This window comes from Equus asinus, chromosome 19 (assembly GCF_041296235.1).
Source record: "Equus asinus isolate D_3611 breed Donkey chromosome 19, EquAss-T2T_v2, whole genome shotgun sequence".
In the NCBI taxonomy this organism is placed as follows: domain Eukaryota; kingdom Metazoa; phylum Chordata; class Mammalia; order Perissodactyla; family Equidae; genus Equus; species Equus asinus.
In genome coordinates this window covers 9,544,511-9,565,154 of record NC_091808.1, presented here as the reverse complement: position 1 = coordinate 9,565,154, position 20,644 = coordinate 9,544,511, and the positions used below count along the sequence as shown (strand labels likewise).

Below are 20,644 nucleotides of genomic sequence, written 5' to 3'. Positions count from 1 at the left end.
AAAAAATTGTATGTTACTTATTTTCATAGGTATTAACTAAATTTCCTTTCAGAATGGATATAACCAATTTATACTTCTACCAACAGTATATGAGGACACTCATTATGTGTTAAATCAACCTGTGGTGAATTAAGAGAACTACACCTGCCTGGGAAATTTTCTCAGTAAAACTATCCTTTATGATACCTTATGTTTAGGGAAATGGATCTTTCTCTTAGGATAATGTTCTGTATTAGCCACTTGTTGATTATTTGCTGTAAATTTTGTGTGTAAATAAGGATACTTATATAATTAACCAAATTCAAGAGTGATGAGTAAGGAATATCCTTTGACAACATCATCTTGTTTCATCAGCTGTGTTGCAGACCGCCCCCCACTTGGGTCTGAAACAAGGTCAGCTTTACACCAACACTGCCTGGCCTTTCAAACTCCCTGTTTCACCTTTGATTTCAGTGAGACCCATCAAGGAGGATAATTCCAGGCTAACCACTCACCCACTGTGTATTACCATTGTAGGGCATCTAGTCTGGTGAGAATATCTTTACAAGCAGGTTTGGAGGAAATGTTTATGTTTTCCAATGCTTTCCCTATAAAGTGAAAAAGCATGTGGCACCCACATCTCTATCTCACAAGCTCGTGATAGCAAATCCACATGTAAGATAGGCTACAGATCAAAAAAATTAGAGTATTGGACATGAGACCCCAGGAACTAAAGATTCACCTGATGACCATAGTCGTAAATTATGTGCATAAATGTCCTCCTTGCTTTTCCCTTTTATTCCCTGATTATTTTGTTCTTTATGAGTCTTACTGCCAGGAAACAAAATAGTATTGTAGGACTGTCTTCTCTTTGGGCTTGTACGTTTGTTTATAGGAAAAGGATTACGACAGTTTACCCTGTTCATTTCTTCTAGGTTTCCACTGCTGTGTTATCTATTACTGCCAAGGCTAAAAAGAAGGAAAAAGAAAAAGAAAAAAAGGAGGAGGAGAAAATGGAAGTGGTAGGTATAACTTGGTAGTCATACGGGTTGATGTATCTATCTCTGTCTTGGTCCAGATCTTTCCTTAGTTGGACATTATACCTTGCTCTTGTCTTCCTTTACATAATCATCCTGTTCCAAGCATAGAAATGCATGTAATTTTAACTGGAAGAGACTTTAGAAATTCTCTTCATTCATGGGAAGAATATAAGAGTATAAATCAGGATCGAGTTCTTGGAGGAAATAACTAAAATGGGTTTTAAAGGGCAGAGTAGGATTTTCAGCAGACAATGAAATGATAGGAGAAAGAAAGGCACTTTCAGGCAAAGGGAATATTATTTATTTAAATAGACCCTTATTTTCTGATCTCTGCTGGTAGAAGAACCTTCTCATCCTTCAAAACCAAGTATAATACCATTCTCACCTCCAAGCGGAGTTACCCTCTCCCTCCTCTGAGTCTGTGGTCACTTTAGTTGTACTTCCGTTGTGTCTAATCCTAACTACCTTTTGCACCTAATAGTTGCTCAGTAAATTTATCAAACATTATTTAGTGATGTGGAACAGAAGTGAACCACTATTGTGTTATTTTTTTTAATATTTTCTAGGATGAGGCAGAGAAAAAGGAAGAAAAAGAGAAGAAAAAAGAACCTGAGCCAAACTTCCAGTTACTGGATAACCCAGCCCGAGTTATGCCTGCTCAGCTTAAGGTCCTGACCATGCCGGAGACCTGTAGATACCAGCCTTTCAAACCAGTAAGTTACTGATGGCCCTTAGCTATATGTCAGTGGGATATTAATCCGTAGGACAATGGAATATTGGTAGAGAAGGATAAATCTCCAAAGCATTGGAGAAGGTTCTCTAGTACTAATAAATCTCTTAGCAAAAGAGAGAACATTCCTTTCCACTCCCTGTAGATTTGAGAGAGCTTCCCTTTTCTTTGTGTAACCCTGCAAACATCCTTCATCTACTAGAGGCTTATGCTATCGAAGTTCCCAGTACAGCACAGTGATTAGGAGCATAAACTCTGGAGCCAGACTTCCTGAGTTTGAATCTTGATTCTACCACTTACAGCCTATATGAACTTGGGTCAGGTATTAAACCTCTGTCTGCCTCAATTTCCTCTACTGTAAGATAAGAGTTATTATCCCTAACTCATAGGAATGTAGCAACAATTGAACAAGGTAGTACAGTTAATACACAAGCACTTAGAGCATTGAATTTTACACTTAGAAAAAGATCCTCATGCCGTTTAATTTATTCTAAGGCAGAATGTTTCATGTTAGAAACAAATGCTGATCAGAAATTTGAACATGATAATGTTTCTATTTTCTAGGTTCTTCTATCTAGAAAACTAGAGAGTCATTAATAGACACATTTAATATGTCCATGTTGGGCCTGTCTAAAATGTCATAGACAAGATTTCTAGATCCTTATAGAAAAGTAAACCCATTCTCATCAACTTGAAGATGATTTCTGATGGTGGTGAGTGCTAGGCAACTCTCACCTACCAATTGTGAGCCAAAGTCTTACCTGACTACATTATCAGCTAGAAGAGACAAGGCCGAGGGATGGAAGATAGCTGTATTTAGTGGTGAAGAGCTGGAATTGGGCAGAACTAAGTTTATATTCCAGCTCTGCCATTTCTTAGCTGTGTGACTAAGACAAGTCATTTAACCTCTTCATGTTTCAGTTTTCCCACCTGTAAAATTGGGATGGTGATACTATCTACCTCCTAGGCATATTGTAAAGATTAAATAGGTTGTCATATGTAAAACACTGTCTAGCATGTGGTAAATCCTCAATAAATATTGCTTGGTCACCAGACATCTGTAGGTAGCAGGCGATTAGTCCAGGAAGGAGGGAATATCTTAAAGATCTCCCACCTTCTGTTAAGCTTGCATTACTAGAACCTAACACTATTTGGTGTGTAGTGTTGAATAAATGAATTAATAGAACCACGAGTGGACACCTCAAATGTAGTCACTGTCTAATCTGCAACCCAGTCTGTTCCAGTGGCATGTTTACAGAGAATGTATTCTTTCTTCTTCTGTTTTTTTGGTGAGGAAGATTGACCCTGAGCTAACATCTGTTACCAATCTTCCTGTTTTTGCTTGAGGAAGATTGTCACTAAGCTAACACCTGTGCCAGTCTTACCCCATTTCATGTGAGATGCTGCTACAGCGTGGCTTGACAAGCGGTGCTAGGTCTGCGCCCAGGATCTGAACCTGCAAACCCCAGGCTGCTGAAGCAGAGCGCGTGAACTTAAGCACTACACCACCGGGCCAATCTCACAGAGAATGCATTCTAACAGCATCTGCAAACTGCTCTTGCCGGTTGAAGTGGGAATATGTCCAGAATGGATGTAGTAGTCCACAACTAGTAAATACTTTAAGCATACAAGATACCCATTGTTTTTGACAATTATGAAGAACTGAAGACAACAAAGTATATGCTTGATGTCGTGAGGCCATGTGAGGCAATTGGTATGCCTCAGTTGGAAGTTAAATGACTGTTAAGCCTTCACTTAAAATAAGTCAGAGGAAGCTGTAACAGTTGTTCATCTGTGAGTCAAAAGACTGCCTCTGTGCAAGCAAGAAGTGAAGGCTAGGGAAGAGTTACCAGCTGCCTGGCTGACTGTTGAAGGTGTGCCCCAACACACACACACAGCCCCTCAGGGAACACTGGGATACTTACTGGTTCTGGGTATTGAGGGAAATCCCTGTCCAGTCATTAACTGCAGAGGTCACATATGACAGAAAATACAGACTTTATAGAAGTAGTTCAGAAGAGTTACAGAATAAACAACAATAACAAACCCTGGGAAGTAGGGAGAATCTGATTTCCAGAGTGGCTGTGTTATATTATTTAAATGTCCAGTTTTCAACAAAAAATTACAAGACATACAAAGAAATAAAAAATGGCCCAGTCACAGGGAAAAAAGTAATTAATAGAAACTGTCTCTGAGGAAGCCTAGATGTTGGGCTTAACAGACAGACTAAATCAGCTATTTAAAATATGTTCACAGAACTAAAGGAACTATGTCTAAAGAACTAAAAAGAAAGTATGAGAATGATGTCTCCATAAATCATATCAGTAAAGAGATAGAAATTATAAAAAATAATTAAATATTCTGGAGTTGAAAAATACAATAACTGAAATGAATAATTTGCTAGAGGAACTCAGCAGCTGATTCAAGCAGTCTTGAAAAAACTTGAAGATAGGTCAATTGAGGAACAACCAGAAAAAAAAAAAAGATGAAGAAAAATGGAGCCTCAGAGACTGTAGAACGCTGTCAAGCATACCAATATACACAGAATGGGATAATGGGAGTCCCAAAGAGAGAGAGGGATAGAAGAATATTTGATCAAATAATGTCTAAAAACTTTCCAAATTTGGTAAATAATGTTAATCTACATATCCAGGATCCTCAGTGAATCCAAGTATGATAAACTCAAAGAGATCCATTTCTAAACACAGCATAATTAACTATTGAAAGACAAAGAGGGAATCTTGAAAGCAGCGAGAGAAGCAACTCATCATGTAACAGTATCCTCAATGATGTTAACAGCTTATTTGTCATCAGAAACTATGGAGACTAGAAGGCAATAGGATGACAGATTCAAAGTGCAGAAAGAAAAGACTTTCAACCAAGATTTCTATATCCAGCAAAACTGTCTTTCCAAAATGAAGGTGAAATTAAGACATCCCCAGATAAAAACTAAGAGAATTGTCACTAGCCAACCTGCCATACAAGAATTGCTAAAGTGAACCCTTCAGGCTGAAATGAAAGGACACTAGACAGTAGCTTGAATCCACAAGAAAAAATAAAGAGCACTGGTAAATGTAACTGCGTAGGTAAATAGAAAAGATAGTGTAGATGTGTTTTTGTTTGTAACTCTTTTTTCTCCTATTTAGTTTAAAACATAGCTGTATACAGCAATCATAAATTGGTGTTGATGTGTATACACTATACAAAAATATAATTTATATTACAATATGTCTTACTCCTGGCTGCTGTAACAAATTGCCATCTACCATTTAAGGGATGGCTTAAACAACAAACATTTATTTTTCACAGTTCTGGAGACAAGAAGTCCAAGATCAGGGTGTCGGCATAATTGAGTTCCTGGTAAAGGCCCTCATCCTAGCTTAGAGACAGCCCTCTTCTTGTATCCTCATATGGCAGAGAGCAGAGAGAGGGAAGGCAAGCTCTCTTCTTGTCTCTTCTTATATAAAGGGCACTAATTCCATTCACGAGGGCTTCACCCTCATGACCTAATTGCCTCCTAAAGGCCCACCTCCTAATACTATCACTTTGGGGGTTAGGATTTCAGCATGCATTTTGGGGAGACACATTCGGTTCGTAACACAGTAACAACAGGAAGTACTGGGGAAATACAGCTAAATTGCAGTGAAGTTATTGTACACTATTGAAATTAAGTTGCCATTTTTCAAATTAAAATGTTAATTGTAACCTCAAAAGTAATCACTGAGAAAATAACTCAAAAAATAGACTAAAAGTAGGGGATTGGGAGAAGGTGAAAGGGGTAAAGGGGAACCATTAGAATGGTGACAGATGGAGTCCACACTTTTGGTGGTAAATGCAATGTAGTGTACACAGAAGTCAAAATACAGTGATGCATACATGAAGTTTATATAATGTTATAAACCAGTGTTTATAATTAAAAACTCTCAAGGCCGGCCCAGTGACATAGCGGTTGAGTGCACACGTTCCACTTCGGCGGCCGGGGGTTCGATGGTTCGGATCCCAGGTGCAGACATGGCACCGCTTGGCACGTCATGCTGTGGTAGGTATCCCACATGTAAAGTAGAGGAAGATGGGCATGGATGTTAGCTCAGGGCCAGTCTTCCTCAGCAAAAAGAGGAGGATTGGCAGCTGATGTTAACAAGCTCAGGGCTAATCTTCCTCAAAAAAAAAAAATTTTAAAAATTAAAAATTAAAACTTTTAATTTGTAAAAAGGAAATGCTAAAGCTTAAAAATATATATAAACTAAAAAAATCAACAAGAGAATTAAAGTAGTACACTGGAAAATATCTATTTAATACCAAAGAAGCCAGCAGTGGAAGAATAGAAGAACAAAAATATATAAAACATAAGAAAACAAATAGCAAAATGTCAAGAGTAAATCCTACCTTACCAGTACTTACATCAGATGTAAATGGATTAAACAGTCCAATTAAATGGCAGAGATTGATCAAATGGATAAAACAGAAATTGATCCAGCTGATGTTCATATCAGCTTTATACATAATAGTCAAAAAGTAGAAACAACTTAAATGTCCATCTGCTGGTGATTGGATAAACAAAATGTGATGTTTGTACTGATACATGCTACAACATGTGAGAACCTGGAAAACATTATGCTAAGTGAAAAAAGCCAGACTCGAAAGGCCGCATATTGTATGATTCTATTTATATGAAATGTCCAGAACAGGCAAATCCATAGAGACAGGAGTTACATTAGTGGTTGTCACGGGCTGAGGGGAGGGAAAAATAGAGGGTGACTGCTAATGAGTGCAGGGTTTCTGTTAGATTGATGAATATGCTCTTAAATGAGATAGTGGAGGTGGTTGTACAACTATGTGAATATACTAAAAACCACTGAGTTGTATACTTTAAAAGAGTTAATTTATGTTATGTGATTTATATCTCAATTAAAAAAAGAAAGAAAGAAAAGAAAAGACTGGCTCTGTGTGTGTGTAGTGAAGAAAAGGATGCCCCCTGACTCACTTCTGTACCCTCAATGGCAAGGTCATCAGAACCTTCCTCAGACACCGCATTTGAAAGAGGCACCTATAGTTTTGAAAATGGATAGCATTCCTACTCTGCTTCCTATCCATCTTAAAAGATGTCTTCAAGAGATTGTGGCAACAGCAAGTGTCCCACTGCTTATATCTTCAGTTGTCACTAGCCTTCTCAGGAAACAGAATGTCATGTATCTTATTCTCTGCTGGGAGAGTGTGAAATTTCTCACTAACATATAAGGCATTAATAAGCCCAAGCCATGTTGATTATATTGCAGGATTTGAGTTGGGTTATTTCATTCTAGTTAAGCCTGAAATAGAAGAGTTATAGCCTAGAGCCATATGTTTCCAAAATATAGGAGGTCTTTTTGTAAACGTGGGTGTTTTTTTCTGTTTGGTAGAAGATCCTTTTCCATTTGGTCCTTTAGAAGGTTGAGTAAACTTTTAGACCATGGAGGATTAGGGTAGTGGCTATGTACTCTGATTGTTCTTGGGTGAATATTGGCACTAAAGGCAGTCCATTCGTAAAATGGCTCCTCTTCAAGAAAAACAGACTTTTTAAGGGAAAGAGTGATAGATGAATATGTAGGAATATGTATGTGTTGAGAGAAGGGAAATAGTTTAGAAATTCATGAAGGCACACCAGTTTTACAGAATGGCAGGGCAGAGTTCTGATGATGAAAAATCAGATTAGGTTGAAGTGCAGGGGTGCTTGTACATATGTGAATCATTTGACTAATGTACTTGGGCTTCTTTTCTTTCCCAGTAATGTGCTTTGGTAGAAATATGTTTTTTCCAGATGTGCCCTGCCACTGTTGACTGATTTAATTATAGAGAGCAGCTTTCCATTTCCTTTGACACAGGCAAGCAAATAGAATAAGATTAGCACACCAGAGATGGGTGAACAGTTTGGTGTTTCAATTTACCTTCTGCTAATATGTTTGGGAAAAGGCTTAATAGAATTGCTTCTACACTCTCCTTCCTTTTTGTTTCTCATCTCTTTCTTCATTGTCTTGCATCACAAGGATTTGTAGATTAAAGTGGAAAACACTCAGATATCTGTGATATTTGTTATCCTCTCTGTCATTCTGAAATTGCTGGAGAAAAATTGGCTTTTCATTTGTAGGTTGTCTTTTGTGTCTAAAATGATGGTTTTCTCACAGATAAAAGTATCTGTTAGACTAGTCTGCTTCTCAAACCTTAATGTGCATACAAATGACCTGGGGATCTTGTTAAAATGCAGATTCTGTAGATCTAGGGAGGGCCAAGTTTTCTGCATTTCTAACAAGCTCCCAGATGATAATGATGCTACTGGTCCAGGACCACGTGTTGAGTAGCAAGGCATTAAAATACCATATTTGGACAGTAAACATTCTCCCTGCAATCACACTGAGGCTAGTACTGGGAAATAGCTATTCCTAAATTGGGATGCATCATCCAGATGGAACAGAACCACATGTTCTACCATCCAGAGCCACTGGGTTAAGTTTGCAAATACTCCTTATAGATCACAGTTCTCTTTATCCTTTGTAACGCACATTAACGTTCTTTTCCTCATTCAGTCCTCAGACTAACCTGAAGGAATAGATCAGATGATCTTAGTAGCCCCTTCTTACAGTTGAACACTGTGGTTAGGTGACCAGTGTAGTATCACACAGGCACAAATGCCCAGGTTTCCTGACATCTGGTAAAGTGTTGTTCTGTCCCAGTTCTTCACTTCCAGATCATTAGGTAGTCTTAAGGTGTCATTTAACAATATGCACTCTGGATTCTGGAGCAGTCTGCAAATATGAGTGGAGCTTGTGCTTCTTCATTCCTTGCTCTGTGTTTACAGCTCTCCATTGGAGGCATCATCATTCTGAAGGATACCAGTGAAGACATTGAAGAGCTGGTGGAACCCGTGGCAGCCCATGGCCCGAAAATTGAGGAGGAGGAACAAGAGCCAGAACCCCCAGAACCATTTGAGTATATTGATGATTAAGGACCAGAGGTGTGTGTGGATCAAAATTGTGTATCAAGGGAAATCTCTTTGTCAGTACTTCACCGATGTTTTATGCAGAGCTTGCTCCAGAATGTAAATCTACACAATGCTCCTTACATTGAAAAACCTTGCTACCCTCTCCAAAAAAGTCAGCTGAACCGACAAGTTTGCTCACTAATGCAGTGGATTTACATTTTGGTTTAAGCTCCCTGTTGTGGATCAGTTATAGTTTGTAGATCACACTTTGAGTAGCGCAGGTCTAGACTTCTTGCTGATTCTTCTCTCCCTCCCTTTCCTTTGCCAACACTTTTGGTACTTAACATTAATTCATTCAGTAATGCTTTTAAACACCTAATGTGTGTAAGACACAGTACTTATAGGTACTTTGCGGTCAGTTAGACTATAACACAAAGCTTTGTCCAGTTGAAAAGATTATTATTATGCCAGTGTTCTAACAATGTTGAAGGCAGGTCTTTAGATGTAAAAGATTAGAATCATCTAATTTCATGAAATTGTCATTCTTCTTTCTCCCATTCTTTTTGAATGGTCATCACATATTTGAAGATGCATGTAAACTGTATGGTCAAGGTTCTCTAATTCTACCCGAGTGCAAATTCATTGTCAGACAAATATGAATTTGTTCTACTCTTCAAAGAAAATAAGAACAGTATCATTTATTACATTATGACAAAAGAAAAACACATTTAAATGTGAGGTTGCAAATCCAGCACCGTGAGTGTGAGTGTTACACACTGACTAGCAATTAATGAAAGCTTTTACAGAATCTCAGATAAATATTAAGGCAGAACCCCCGCCACTAATAGAATATATTCAAGCCTCTGGGAGACAGTTTGGACCTTAGAGAGAGATTTATACTAACCTCCCTATAATCTAAACTTACTCTCGAAAATTATCTTTCAGCCTCTGATTGTTTCCTAAGCTTTACCGAACAAGCACTTGACAGTGTTAATACCACAAGCACTCAGTCTCTATGTAGAACTGAACTGGCTCACATTAGTCCCCTTCAACCTTTCACAGTACCTTATTGAAAACCCCCTGGTTCAGTAACTACAAGGTGGCTTAGAAGTTTTTGGTGGTGGTGGTGGTGGGGTTTTTTTTGTTGTTGTTATTCTTTGTTTTTTGGTGAGGAAAACTGTCCCTGGGCTAACACCTGTCCCAGTTTTCCTCTGTTTTGTATGTGGGATGCTGCCACAGAATGTCTTGATGAGCAGTGTATAGGTCCATGCCCAGGATCCAAACCTGCGAACCCCAGGCCGCTAAAGTGGAGTACATGAACTTAACCACTACGCCACCAGGCCGGCCCCTGGCTTAGAAGTTTTTAGTTGGAAATTGGATTCTTCTTAGTTTTCAAAAGGATAAAATATTCAGTCCAATAGGAATTTGAAAACTATAATCTATCTTAGCACAAACTGGCATGTTAGGACTGCATAGGCAGGGTTTGGGGCTAGTTTTAGACTTCAGCAGCTAGTAGAAGAAAAAAGAAGAATGTTCTTAAAATAAAGAATGACCCTAGCTTCCCCTTCTTCCCCCTTGCCCAGGATCTCATTGCCTGTCTGAAGAAGATTGTTTAGGTTCATACTGGAAATTCATGCTGAGACCTGCTATTCACTGCATATATCATTGCCTCTGCGCTGACCTGAAGAACCTTGTCTCCACATCTTTGGTTGAAGAGAAGATATATGACTATTTAGTGCGCTCTTTCACAGAACTTGGTTTTCAAATAAATATATTAAAATCTCCAGATAAACAAGGACTTTCTGTTTATTTTTCAACCCAGATTTTAAATAAATGGATCCAGTACTCTTTCCCCCCACCGTGAAATGCCTAAACGCAAAGAGCTAAATCCCTGTTTGCTAGGATGAGTGTGCGTGACTCTCATGTTAATGAAAAAGTTTAACTCTTTTATAGCTTATTTGAAAAATAATGGAAAAAAGTAAGAAAGAAAAAGTATCAACCCTTGTTCATCACTCCAAGAATTCTCTGCAGTTTTTTTAATGGGATTGAGGGTGTAGGGGCCATCACTTACTGAAGAAGTCCCTGTAATGATGCAAGGGAAATGCAGTCTGTTTAGGCAGCTCAGAAGCTTTTTTTTTTTTAAATAAGCTTTGCTTATTGTTTCCTGCTTTTGACCCTGTTACAGACAATAGATATAAATTATTTAGTTCCTTTTAGCCACAGGACCTGATAATGTGCCTTTTTTTCTTTCTCCTTTTCTACCTTTTTTTCATGTTTTTTTTTAGTTGAGGTATAATTTAAATGCAATAAAATGCAGAAATTTGAAGTTATACAATTTGATGAATTTTGACAAGTACAATTTTGATTTCTATATTATCAGGCCTTTCTTGGGTGCTTGGCTTTTGAAATAAGCAGGCAGGGTCGTTATTCTGACAACTGCCCCTCCTGGTGTTCTTGACATATGAAATGGATCTCTAAATTACTGGGACTGCAGTCTGAGCCGGATTTGGGGGTTTATGGGGTTTCTATGTTTTGGTCTTCAATCATGTAAAATAAGAAGAGGTAGTTTGCGCATTATACATGAGTGGTTCTTTGCTCCAACCTTGATTCTTAGACTTCTTAATTTAGGATATAGTCTTTGGAGTCTGGAGAAAAAAGCTCTTCTTAGAGGAAACAAACTGCTGGATGGATCAGCCCTCATCCTCTCATCTGCCGCAGCTTTGTTGTTGGGTCCAGGTCTAAAGGTTACTGATCCCAAAGGATGGCTCCACTCATTGGTTAATTTCATTGTATCCCCTCCTTTGTAAATTCCTTGTTTCCTCAATATCAGATGATTCTATAAAAGAGATTATCTCATTTCCTAGCCTCTCATTAGCTATGTCCTTCCTGTTCAAGCTCCTAGCATTGCTTGCATTTCAGACAGTTATCTCTAACATTTCCCTTAATATATGAAATGTTTAAAAAACAGAAGTCTCCCAATGATGTCACTGTCCAAAATTGAGTAATCTGGGAGAGGTGGTACATTCACTGGCCTCTCGCCAAAGTTATTAAATTCCTTCCAAAATTAATAGACTAAATTCAGAGAGCAGTCAGCACTAGTTCCTAGTAGGCAGTGCAATTTAGAATTTGTATCTTGGTCTTAAATCTTGAGGTTATATCTTTAAAAAATGCAAGCTATAAAGTAAAATGGCCACTTGGATCAGATTATGATGAGACTGTTTTCCCCAGTGGTTTTTTTTCCTAGAAGATTTGCTAGGATATGCATAGCACTGAGGAATCACCAAGGAGCAAAGAAATCTAGTGAAATAGAACAGGGTGAAATAAAGTCATGTGTGAAGACAGGATAGAAGCTGGAATTGATAGATTCAGTAGAAGAAACAGAAGGGAGAATGGCAGCAATTACTCCCAGATGATGTCATCGTGCCACGGTTTCAGAGTTGAAGGCAAGTGGCATCCACAACAATGAAACCAGATGGAAGGAAATTATTTGATTTCTTAGACTGCACTTAATCCTAGAATCCAGTCTCTCCCACCCATCTGCAGATAAATGACTCCACTGACTCTTCCTTTCAAAAGTACTCTTTCCTTGGTGTCAGTGGCCCGTCTTTTCCTCCTGTCTCTGACTTCCCCTTAATTGAACAATTGAAAAAATATTTATCTTTATCTGAGCATTTCTTTTTGCTGGGATTCTTGGGTTCTTTGGCAGGTCCCACTCCCTCTGCCTGCTTTATAACTCTAGTCTTCCTCAGAATTTGGTCTTGGGTCTTCTCAGTCAACCCACTCTGTAAGCAGCCTCATCCATCCCATACCTTCCGTCACGCTCTCTGCTGCCGATGCCCAGTCTACGTCCTTCCCTTCCCTTTCACCTGAGCTCCTGCATTCACATCCAGGCATTTACTGGGCATCCCCATTTGGGCCGTTTCACAGACATTGAAAACAGTCTATCCAAAGCACATCCAGCCTCCTCCGCTTCTCCTCTTTGGTACAAATGATAACCCCTTCATCTGGTGGTCCGCACCAAAACCCACGTGTCATCCTTGCCTCAGTGTTTAGCCTCTCAAATATCTCTCCAGTTCATCTACCCTTCTTCCCCACTGTTCACTGCCTCTAATTCAAGCACTTAAATGTCTATCTGCCTCTAGACTCGGTCCATTCCAATCCATTCTGCAAATTGATCTTCCTAAAATGCAGATCATGATAGTCTCCTTAAAATCTCTCAGTAGTTGTTTGTTGAGTAATGCCCGAATTCTTTAATATGTGTACAAAGCTCTGTAAGGCTTTAGCTGCTGCTCATCTCTCCAGCCTCCCATCTCTTCACTCTTCTCCCACCTCACACTCAGAACCACTTTCACTTCCTCCAAAGAGCCAGGCTTTCTGTCACCTGGCCTTTGCACATACCATCCCCTCTGCCTGAGATACCCTCCTCTCTTCATTCCCACCCTCTCCCTCTAGGTCTGGTGAATCTACTAGTTAGTTCTTTAGGTCTTGATTTTTAGAGACTTCCTGCAAGAAACCCCAATTTCCCCACCAGCGCTGGACTAGGTCCTTCTCTGTGCGCCCCCAGGACCCAGTATCGCCCCCTGTTGTCCTTGTCACGTAATATTACCACTCATTGCCTCATTGACTTGCCTATCTTCTCTACGTTTGTCTTGCTCACCGCTATAACCCTAGTACATAATGTGTGTGCATATATTCATTGATACCTGTATTGTTGACAGTGGTGAGAGCCACAACTGAGCACTAACAGAACAAGTGGGACAGAGTCCATGAGTGCAGAAGGCATGACTAATTCATGAGTGTTGGAGCCGCCTTCCCCCGGGGGTCGAAATGTCTCTTCTCATTTCTCCACTGCAGTGACTGAACGCTCCTGCTAAGGACTGTTTCTCAATTGGTTTTACTCTTTGAGAACCCTAGCTCTTCTTTGTGTAGGCAAGATTGTGTTTCTGGTATGAGATGAGAAGAAATGAGCTTGGGCAAAAAAACTTCTATGGCTTTGTCCCACACCCCTCCCCAACCTCCTTATCTTCATGATAAATGAGACAACCCTCCACTTTCCAGAGAATCTCTCAGAAGGTGCTTGGCTTGATTGTTTCTAGAGCTCAAGTTCCTTTTCTACTCATTGTTTACAATTAAAAGCTGTAAGTGCCCTTCCAAGCCAAACTGCATAATGGGAAGATCGTGGACTGCTGGCCTCAGACTTCGGTTCAGATCCTGATCTTGTCACTTAGTGGTTTCCTCATTTGTACAGAGGAAATAGTGTTCACCTCAAGGTCCTTACGAGAATAAATGATAATGGCTAATTATTACGTTTACTATGTGCTAGACACTGCTAAGAATCACATATATTGACATACTCATTCCTCACAACCACCCTATGAGGCAGATGCTATTATCTTAAGATAATCTATGTTAAAAAACCTAGCCCTTAAGTAGGCATTCACTAAATTTTAGTTGAATCAGAATGGCATGGCCTAACCCCTCATTTTACACATGAGGACACTCATAAGAGTGAAGTGACCAGTTCAACATCAAAAGTCATTTCTACAGTTGTGCTTCAAGTTCATCTTTCCATTACACTGGTTGCTGGCCTATTAGTTTTCCGGGCTTGTTTGATCCAAAGGGGCAGCAGACCTCCAAATAGCCATATAGCTGTGCTATATCCAGATTCTGCTCCAAGTTTGTGTCTTCCTGCATACTCCTAAGCTAGTAGCATTTTCAGAAAGGGCTTGTCAACAAACGCAGTATTTCCAAATACCCATGGCCTCTACAACACGGCCCACTGTTGATGGGCAGTTCCCATCTGTTTGCTAGGAACCAGGCCGTTCCTTCGGTGCGTGCACTCAATATTTTCCAAATCAGTGAGTTATTTATTTATAATAAAATTGCATCCGGGAGATAATTACCTTCAAAGATCTTGGGCATTACCCAGAGCTGGGACTTGGCAAAGAGCTGGACAGAGATAAAGAGTTCCCCATCTAGTCATTCCCATGACCTGGTGTGAGCGGCCTCTGACTGTTCTGCCATGGTCTTCTCTCGGAAGCCCTGATTCATGTTCTAAAGATTTAGGCAGTTTACAAGCATCCTAGGCTTTCTGCTTATGCTGGGTATGAACTAGCCTCTCCAAAATAAGGGCGGGGGATGGGTCCCTAAGCAAATTCCTTCCCTTGTTGCTGGGTTAAAGCCTAGTGGGGGTATTCACTTACACCTCACTGCCAGCCCCAGTAATCGCTCTCCTCCAAGCGCCTCTCAGGCCTGTATGACATGGTTGGCAAGGCGGTTCATTGTTCTCCCCTGGTTTCCTGTGTGTATAGGATTTTTGTTTTCCAGCCGGTCTATAAATAAGCTCCCCCAAAGTCCTTGTCACAGTATTTGATAAATAATGCGTATTGGTTTCAGATTAAATCGTCGCTTCAGCCTGGGGAGTCTGGTGATGCCCTTGATCCTGATTTGTTTTTCTCCATGGCACTTATAACCACCCAGCAAATCATGTTTGTTTATTGTCTCTTTCCCCTGATTAGCATAGAACCTTCATGAGGACAAGGAGTTTCTTTTTTCTGACTGCTGTACTCCTAATACCTAAAGAAGTTCATGGGTCATTATAGGCGCTCAGTATTTATTCGATGGACAGGTGGACAGACAGATGGACGGAGGGACGGATGGACAGATGATGGTGACAAACGTATTCAGCTCCTGCGTGCTGGGTACTATGTGCAGCTGTTTACTCACGTTACCATCTTTCATCCTCACAATTCTATTGCGAGGTAAATATTACTATCCCCATTTTACAGAAAATGAGGCTTAGAGAAGTTTAGGGTCCTTAGTGAGTTGTGGGACTGGAATTCAAATCCAGGTTTGTCTGACTACAAAATGTTTCTTTTGGTTTTGTTTTTGCTTTTGCTTATATTTTAGCCACTGTGGCCGTGATGCAGCAGATCTGGAGTCCATCTCAGGCACCCCGCAAGTGTCAGCAGCACTCAGAGGCTTCTGGTACAGACGGTCCTGAGACACACTGCCCTACACAAAGTCGCCTCCAGAAGACCTGAGTCACCTTGCCATTTATAGAGTGTGGACAAGGGGATAGTGAGGACCCCAGAACCCCTCCAACAGCATAGCCGTCCACAAAGCCCTCCTTAGAAGACAGATGTCTCCAGGGGTAAGGCACACCCGATAGAGTGTGAACATACCTGGAGACCACGTATTTCCTTCCCAAAAGAGAGGACCCCAGAAACCAAATTGATGGCCAAGTGGCAGGAAGTGGGAGCCCTGTGCTGCTGCACCCCTTGGACAGGTCTCTTTGTGGTGCACAGGCTCTGCGGCTCCAGCCCTGCGGCTTCCCTGTGCCCAGGCTCTCCTACACTCACCATGCAGTTGCTGTTCACCATCGGAAAGGTCTTTGGATTTGTCTAACTGTGGCAGCAGCCCATTTTATGAGATGCTTCTTGCTCGCTTCCCCAGAGCATTGTGTTGGGCAAACTGAGGAGCCGAGAGGGCAAGAGAGCCAGCAGGGGCAGCCACGATGCACCACTTACACATGGAAGTACCCCACCGTGGCCCCCAACCTGAGACTCTGTGGCTTGCAGTGACCCAGGGAGATCCAGAACATCGCATTACCCAAGCAGACAGTGTCTGTAAGTGGATGCCATCCAGTCAGTCCTTGCCCTGGAGTCTCCAGGCCTTAGGCTGGCCCCACAGCGGCCTGAACACAGGTGCCTCAGCCTCTCCCCTCTTTGGTGCCCGAAGAGGAATTATGTCCAGTCAGCCTAGTGACACCTCAGCCAGCAGCAGGGCAAAGGCAAGAGGGCCACACTCCAGGGTCAAGCGAGGACAGAAGGGCCAGAGTTCCCATTAGTTCAGCATAGCAGAAGCCCAGGAAAAAAACAATTTTATTTTTCTTAAAATAATTTGATCAGCATATATTTGTAATTGAAATAGTCTTTATGGGAAAAGTGAACAAGTTGTTAGACTTCCTTACATTTATTTGGTGACTTAGAAATGTTTTTTCTTTTTAATGGGGGCAAGGAGGGTGTTGAGTAGAGGCACTCTAATCGTTTTAGTGCTTAGAGTCTTTAAAGGTCCTAATCCTTTAAAGGTCCTCCTTTAAAGGTCTGCCCCAAACAGGGACACGTAATCTGTGCTCAGTCCCTCAACATTCTTAAGCAGCTGGTTCAAGACAAAGTCATGCTCTGGCAGTGGAGCTGATACTAATAAGGAATGTGGAAAAGCATTGCGTCTGAGGGAAAGCCAGCGTGGCCAAAACAAGCTGTGGAAATTAAATCTGTTGATGACCAGATTGAGCTCATACTTCTGTACCACGTTAGAGAAGACCTAAGAAGCTCATTCTCTCATTTATTCACCCATTCTCTAGTGAGCCTCTGTAACATTTGCAGCCCAGCCACCATTTGCATTCCTTCTGGTAATTGCTGTCTGTACTTTCAGTTCTCCTTGAGGAATGGGCCATCTCCTAGCTCAGCCCACACACCAGTCAGCACGTTCCATCCACAGGCCACGGAGATTGGGTCAGGGAGGTACAAGCGACCCGAGTCAGGCCAATCCCAGCCAACAAGACCCAATTCTGGGGCATCTGTTCCAGCTACTGGAAACCACTCTTCTGCTTCTGATGTGGCCTGAATATGACGCCAACCCAGAGGAAGCTGGCTGAGAGGTGGGTCCAAATGGCATCATGAGAGCCCCAACTCAAGCTATGCCTCTACCTACAGACTGTGAAGTTCCATGAGCAACAAGCTCTCTTTGCTTAAGCAAAACACAAGTCACTAGGAGTTGAATTTCTAGCATTCGATGCCAAAACAGTACTTCAAGGGGAGCCATGCTCTTCCCACACTGGGCTGTTAGCTCCTGGGGCTGGACTTGGTCCATTCACATTGATATCCCCTCCACACCCACGGCCTGCAGCAGTGGTTCTCAGGGTGGGGGCACGACCGGGAGGGAGGCATTTCGCACATTGGTGGGGGTGTTTTTGGTTTTCACAATGACTGGGGAACCCAACTGGTGCTCCTGGTGGGAGCCCACCAGGCTCGACTTCCTGCAGTGTGTGGCTGGGGTAAGACTGGTCTTGGTCTAGTTCAGAACTTTACCAAGAGCTGTTCATCATTTTGAAAACTCATGCCAAAGATGGCCACCCCCACCCCACCCTACCTGCCCTACTGAGTCACCATGCACCACCACACACCTGTGCCTGTCACACGGCAGTGACTGCCCAAGGCCACGTGCCTCAGACTTCTTTTAATGTCTCCTGGTGTAGTCTGCCCAAGCACTTACATATGGAAATACATATTTTTTTTTAATAAAATTGCTGCCTTTTATTTCTTCTTTCTATTACCATTAGGGCATTATAATGATTATTTTAAAATCATGTGGGTAAGGAGGTTCTCTTATCTGGGAATTTCATTTTAGGATAAGAAAGAGGATATTGCAAAACGTGTTATTAAAGGGGAGTCTGGGAAGGTGGAGACTCACCACCCGGGGCAGCCGGGCGGCTCCAGCGGGGAGCCCCTCAGAGGCCTCCCTGTCTGTTCCTCCCGGCAGGCGTGGCCTCCGCTGCACCCTTTGCAGCCTCTACCCTATAAGGACATGTGAGGGCTGAGCAGGCAGAGAAAATGAATGGGCTCCCCTGGCTGGCGCCTGCAGCTCTCACAGCTTCCCAGAGGGGAGTGGGTGGGGGCGGCAGAGGGCGGGAGCAAGCAGCCTCCCAGGAGAGGGCCCCCTCCCAGAGCTTGGGCTCTACTGTGCCCCCTGCCACTGGGAGCCCCCCGTTAGAGGATCTGGAGTGAGCCAGATTTTCAAGTGCAAGTAAGGAAAACTGCCTGTCCACAGGCCCTGTTACTTACCTCCAGACAGGTGTACACACGTTTCCATGGGACACGTAGTTCTAGAAAATGTGAGTCAGGACAGATCCGAGCACTGAGGGCTCGTGGGGCCAGGATGGAGTGCCGGGGGAGGGAAATCTGTCCCTTGTCTTGGCTCCTTCCCCAGACCTGTGTTCTGGGTTTGGTGCCACTGGTGGAGATAGCGAAAGGCCTGCCTGGGTGGTTGCGTGGCCACAGCTGGCCTGGCTGCAGACCTGGCCTTCCAAAGGCCTGGACAGCTTAGACCCGAGAGGCTTGGGGTCCAGACCAAGCCCCAGACACTGCATGGGCAGGGCCACCATGGTGGACTACCACCCAGGAGGACCCCTGGATGCAGCGGTGGGTCACCCAGCACCCCCACCTTCCCGGAGGGCCAGGGCCACTCCCCAGACCCCAGCCCTCCTCCAGCACTTGTGGGCTGGCTCCAGGGAGAAGGCTGAGAAGGAGCTGGCCCTGCCCCCACCTTATATAGCTGTTCTTGGAGCCAAAAATGTTTATTTCCCAGCCTTTGGGTAGTTCCTCCAGGGAGGGACCTTCACAGGTAGGCTGAAGGGAAATGGAGGCATAGGACAGGGTGGCGATTCATCCCAGGTCATGCTGTGCCTCCCTGCCCAGCCCCCCGTGTGTGGAAGCCCAGGTCCAGATCATGTCAAAGTGACCTGGGTTCCAGCATCAGCTGGACCACCCCCTCCCTTTGCTCAGCTCCCCATAAAGATGCTGCCCTGAACCTACCCATGTGGCCACCAGAGAAATAGCGATCTGTGGGTCTTTGCTGGGCCACCTCTGGGACCACTTGCTTCAATCTTGGGTCAAGACAGGACAGACATGACAGGCAGGCTCAGGCTGCCAGTTCCGTCCTTCCAGCTCAGGTGCGGGGCAGCCCCAGGATGATGGTCTGGCACCTGCTGCAGGTAGAGCACAGTGCACAGACTGTGTGGGCCACATCTAAGTAAGCTGGTCTCCGCAACTAGATGGGCAGAGCACACCCCGCTACCCACTGGCTCCCTGAGAGCCTGGGGCAAGGATCGGGGCCTTACATCGATGTCTCCCCCAGGACCTGCATGGAGAAGGTCAGAGAACATTGTGGGGCCTCGTGGGCCAGGGCGGGTGGCAGAGACAGAGCTAAGAGAGCCCGGATCTCCACTGCCTCCAGGGCAGCCAGGTCCTTGAGGGGCACCAGCCTCCTGACGCTCCCAGCTGCCAGGACCCCTCCCTAGGCGCCACCCCTTGGACCCACCTACTGGATGCATGACTCCTTCGCCAGTGGCCCCGAACCAGAGTGCTCAGCACAGGCAGTGCCGCTCAGCAGCTGTGTCAGCCAGGTGGATGGCAGCTGCCCCTCCTCCTCGGGCTCTGGCAGCCAGGAGCTCTCTCGGGTTTTTCACCCCGTGCCCATCTCTAAAGAGAATCAGCTCCTCTTCAAGTATCTGCTCCCAAGAATCTCCCCAGAGAGAAACGTGTAGATGGCATGAGAGGCTCTGAGGGGCTGTGTTAGTGTGAATTAGATTTGACCACAGGGTCTCTGAACAACCAAAGTGACAGTAGCTCAAATAAGCCAGACGTTGGTTTCCCTCTACTCACCAAATCTGCAGTATCAGTGCAGGGCGCCCCGGTGCTCCTCAGCGTCAGGGACCCGTGCTCCCTCTCCTGTGCTGTGTACTGAGCTGAATAGTGTCCCCCCAAATTCACGTCCACCCAGAACCTCAGAATGTGACCTTATTTGGAAATAGGGTCCTTGCAGATGTTACTATTTAAGATGAAGTCATACTGGAGGAGAGAGGCCTTAAACCCAGTGGTGTTCTTACAAGAAGAGGAGAAGACACACAGACACAGACACAGAGCAAAGGCCACGGGACGATGGAGGCAGAGATGGAGTGAGTGATATAGCTACAAGCCAAGGAACACAAGCCAAGGATGGCTGGCAACCACCAGAAGCTAAGAGAGAGGCACGGAACGGGTTCTCCCTCGGAGCCATCAGAAGGAACCAACCCTGTCGACACCTCGATTTTGGATTTCTGGCCTCCTGAACTGTGAGAGGATATGTTTCTGAGAGACAGAATACATTTCTGGTTTTGTT

The 20,644-nt window shown here is 43.3% G+C and overlaps 1 protein-coding gene across 2 annotated transcripts in view; it reads left to right on the top strand.

The window, feature by feature from the left end:
- PSMD1 (proteasome 26S subunit, non-ATPase 1) overlaps positions 1–10,499 on the top strand; it is a 97,343-nt gene extending 86,844 nt beyond the window's left edge. For both annotated transcript variants that reach the window (XM_014836052.3, XM_014836054.3), the window contains exons 22-25: positions 915–1,001; positions 1,586–1,732; positions 8,582–8,737; positions 10,288–10,499. In XM_014836052.3, coding sequence (XP_014691538.1) covers positions 915–1,001; positions 1,586–1,732; positions 8,582–8,728 — 381 coding nt within the window. In that variant the 3' untranslated portion in view covers positions 8,729–8,737; positions 10,288–10,499. The remainder of the gene's footprint in view (positions 1–914; positions 1,002–1,585; positions 1,733–8,581; positions 8,738–10,287) is intronic.
- The last annotated feature ends 10,145 nt before the right edge of the window (positions 10,500–20,644 follow it).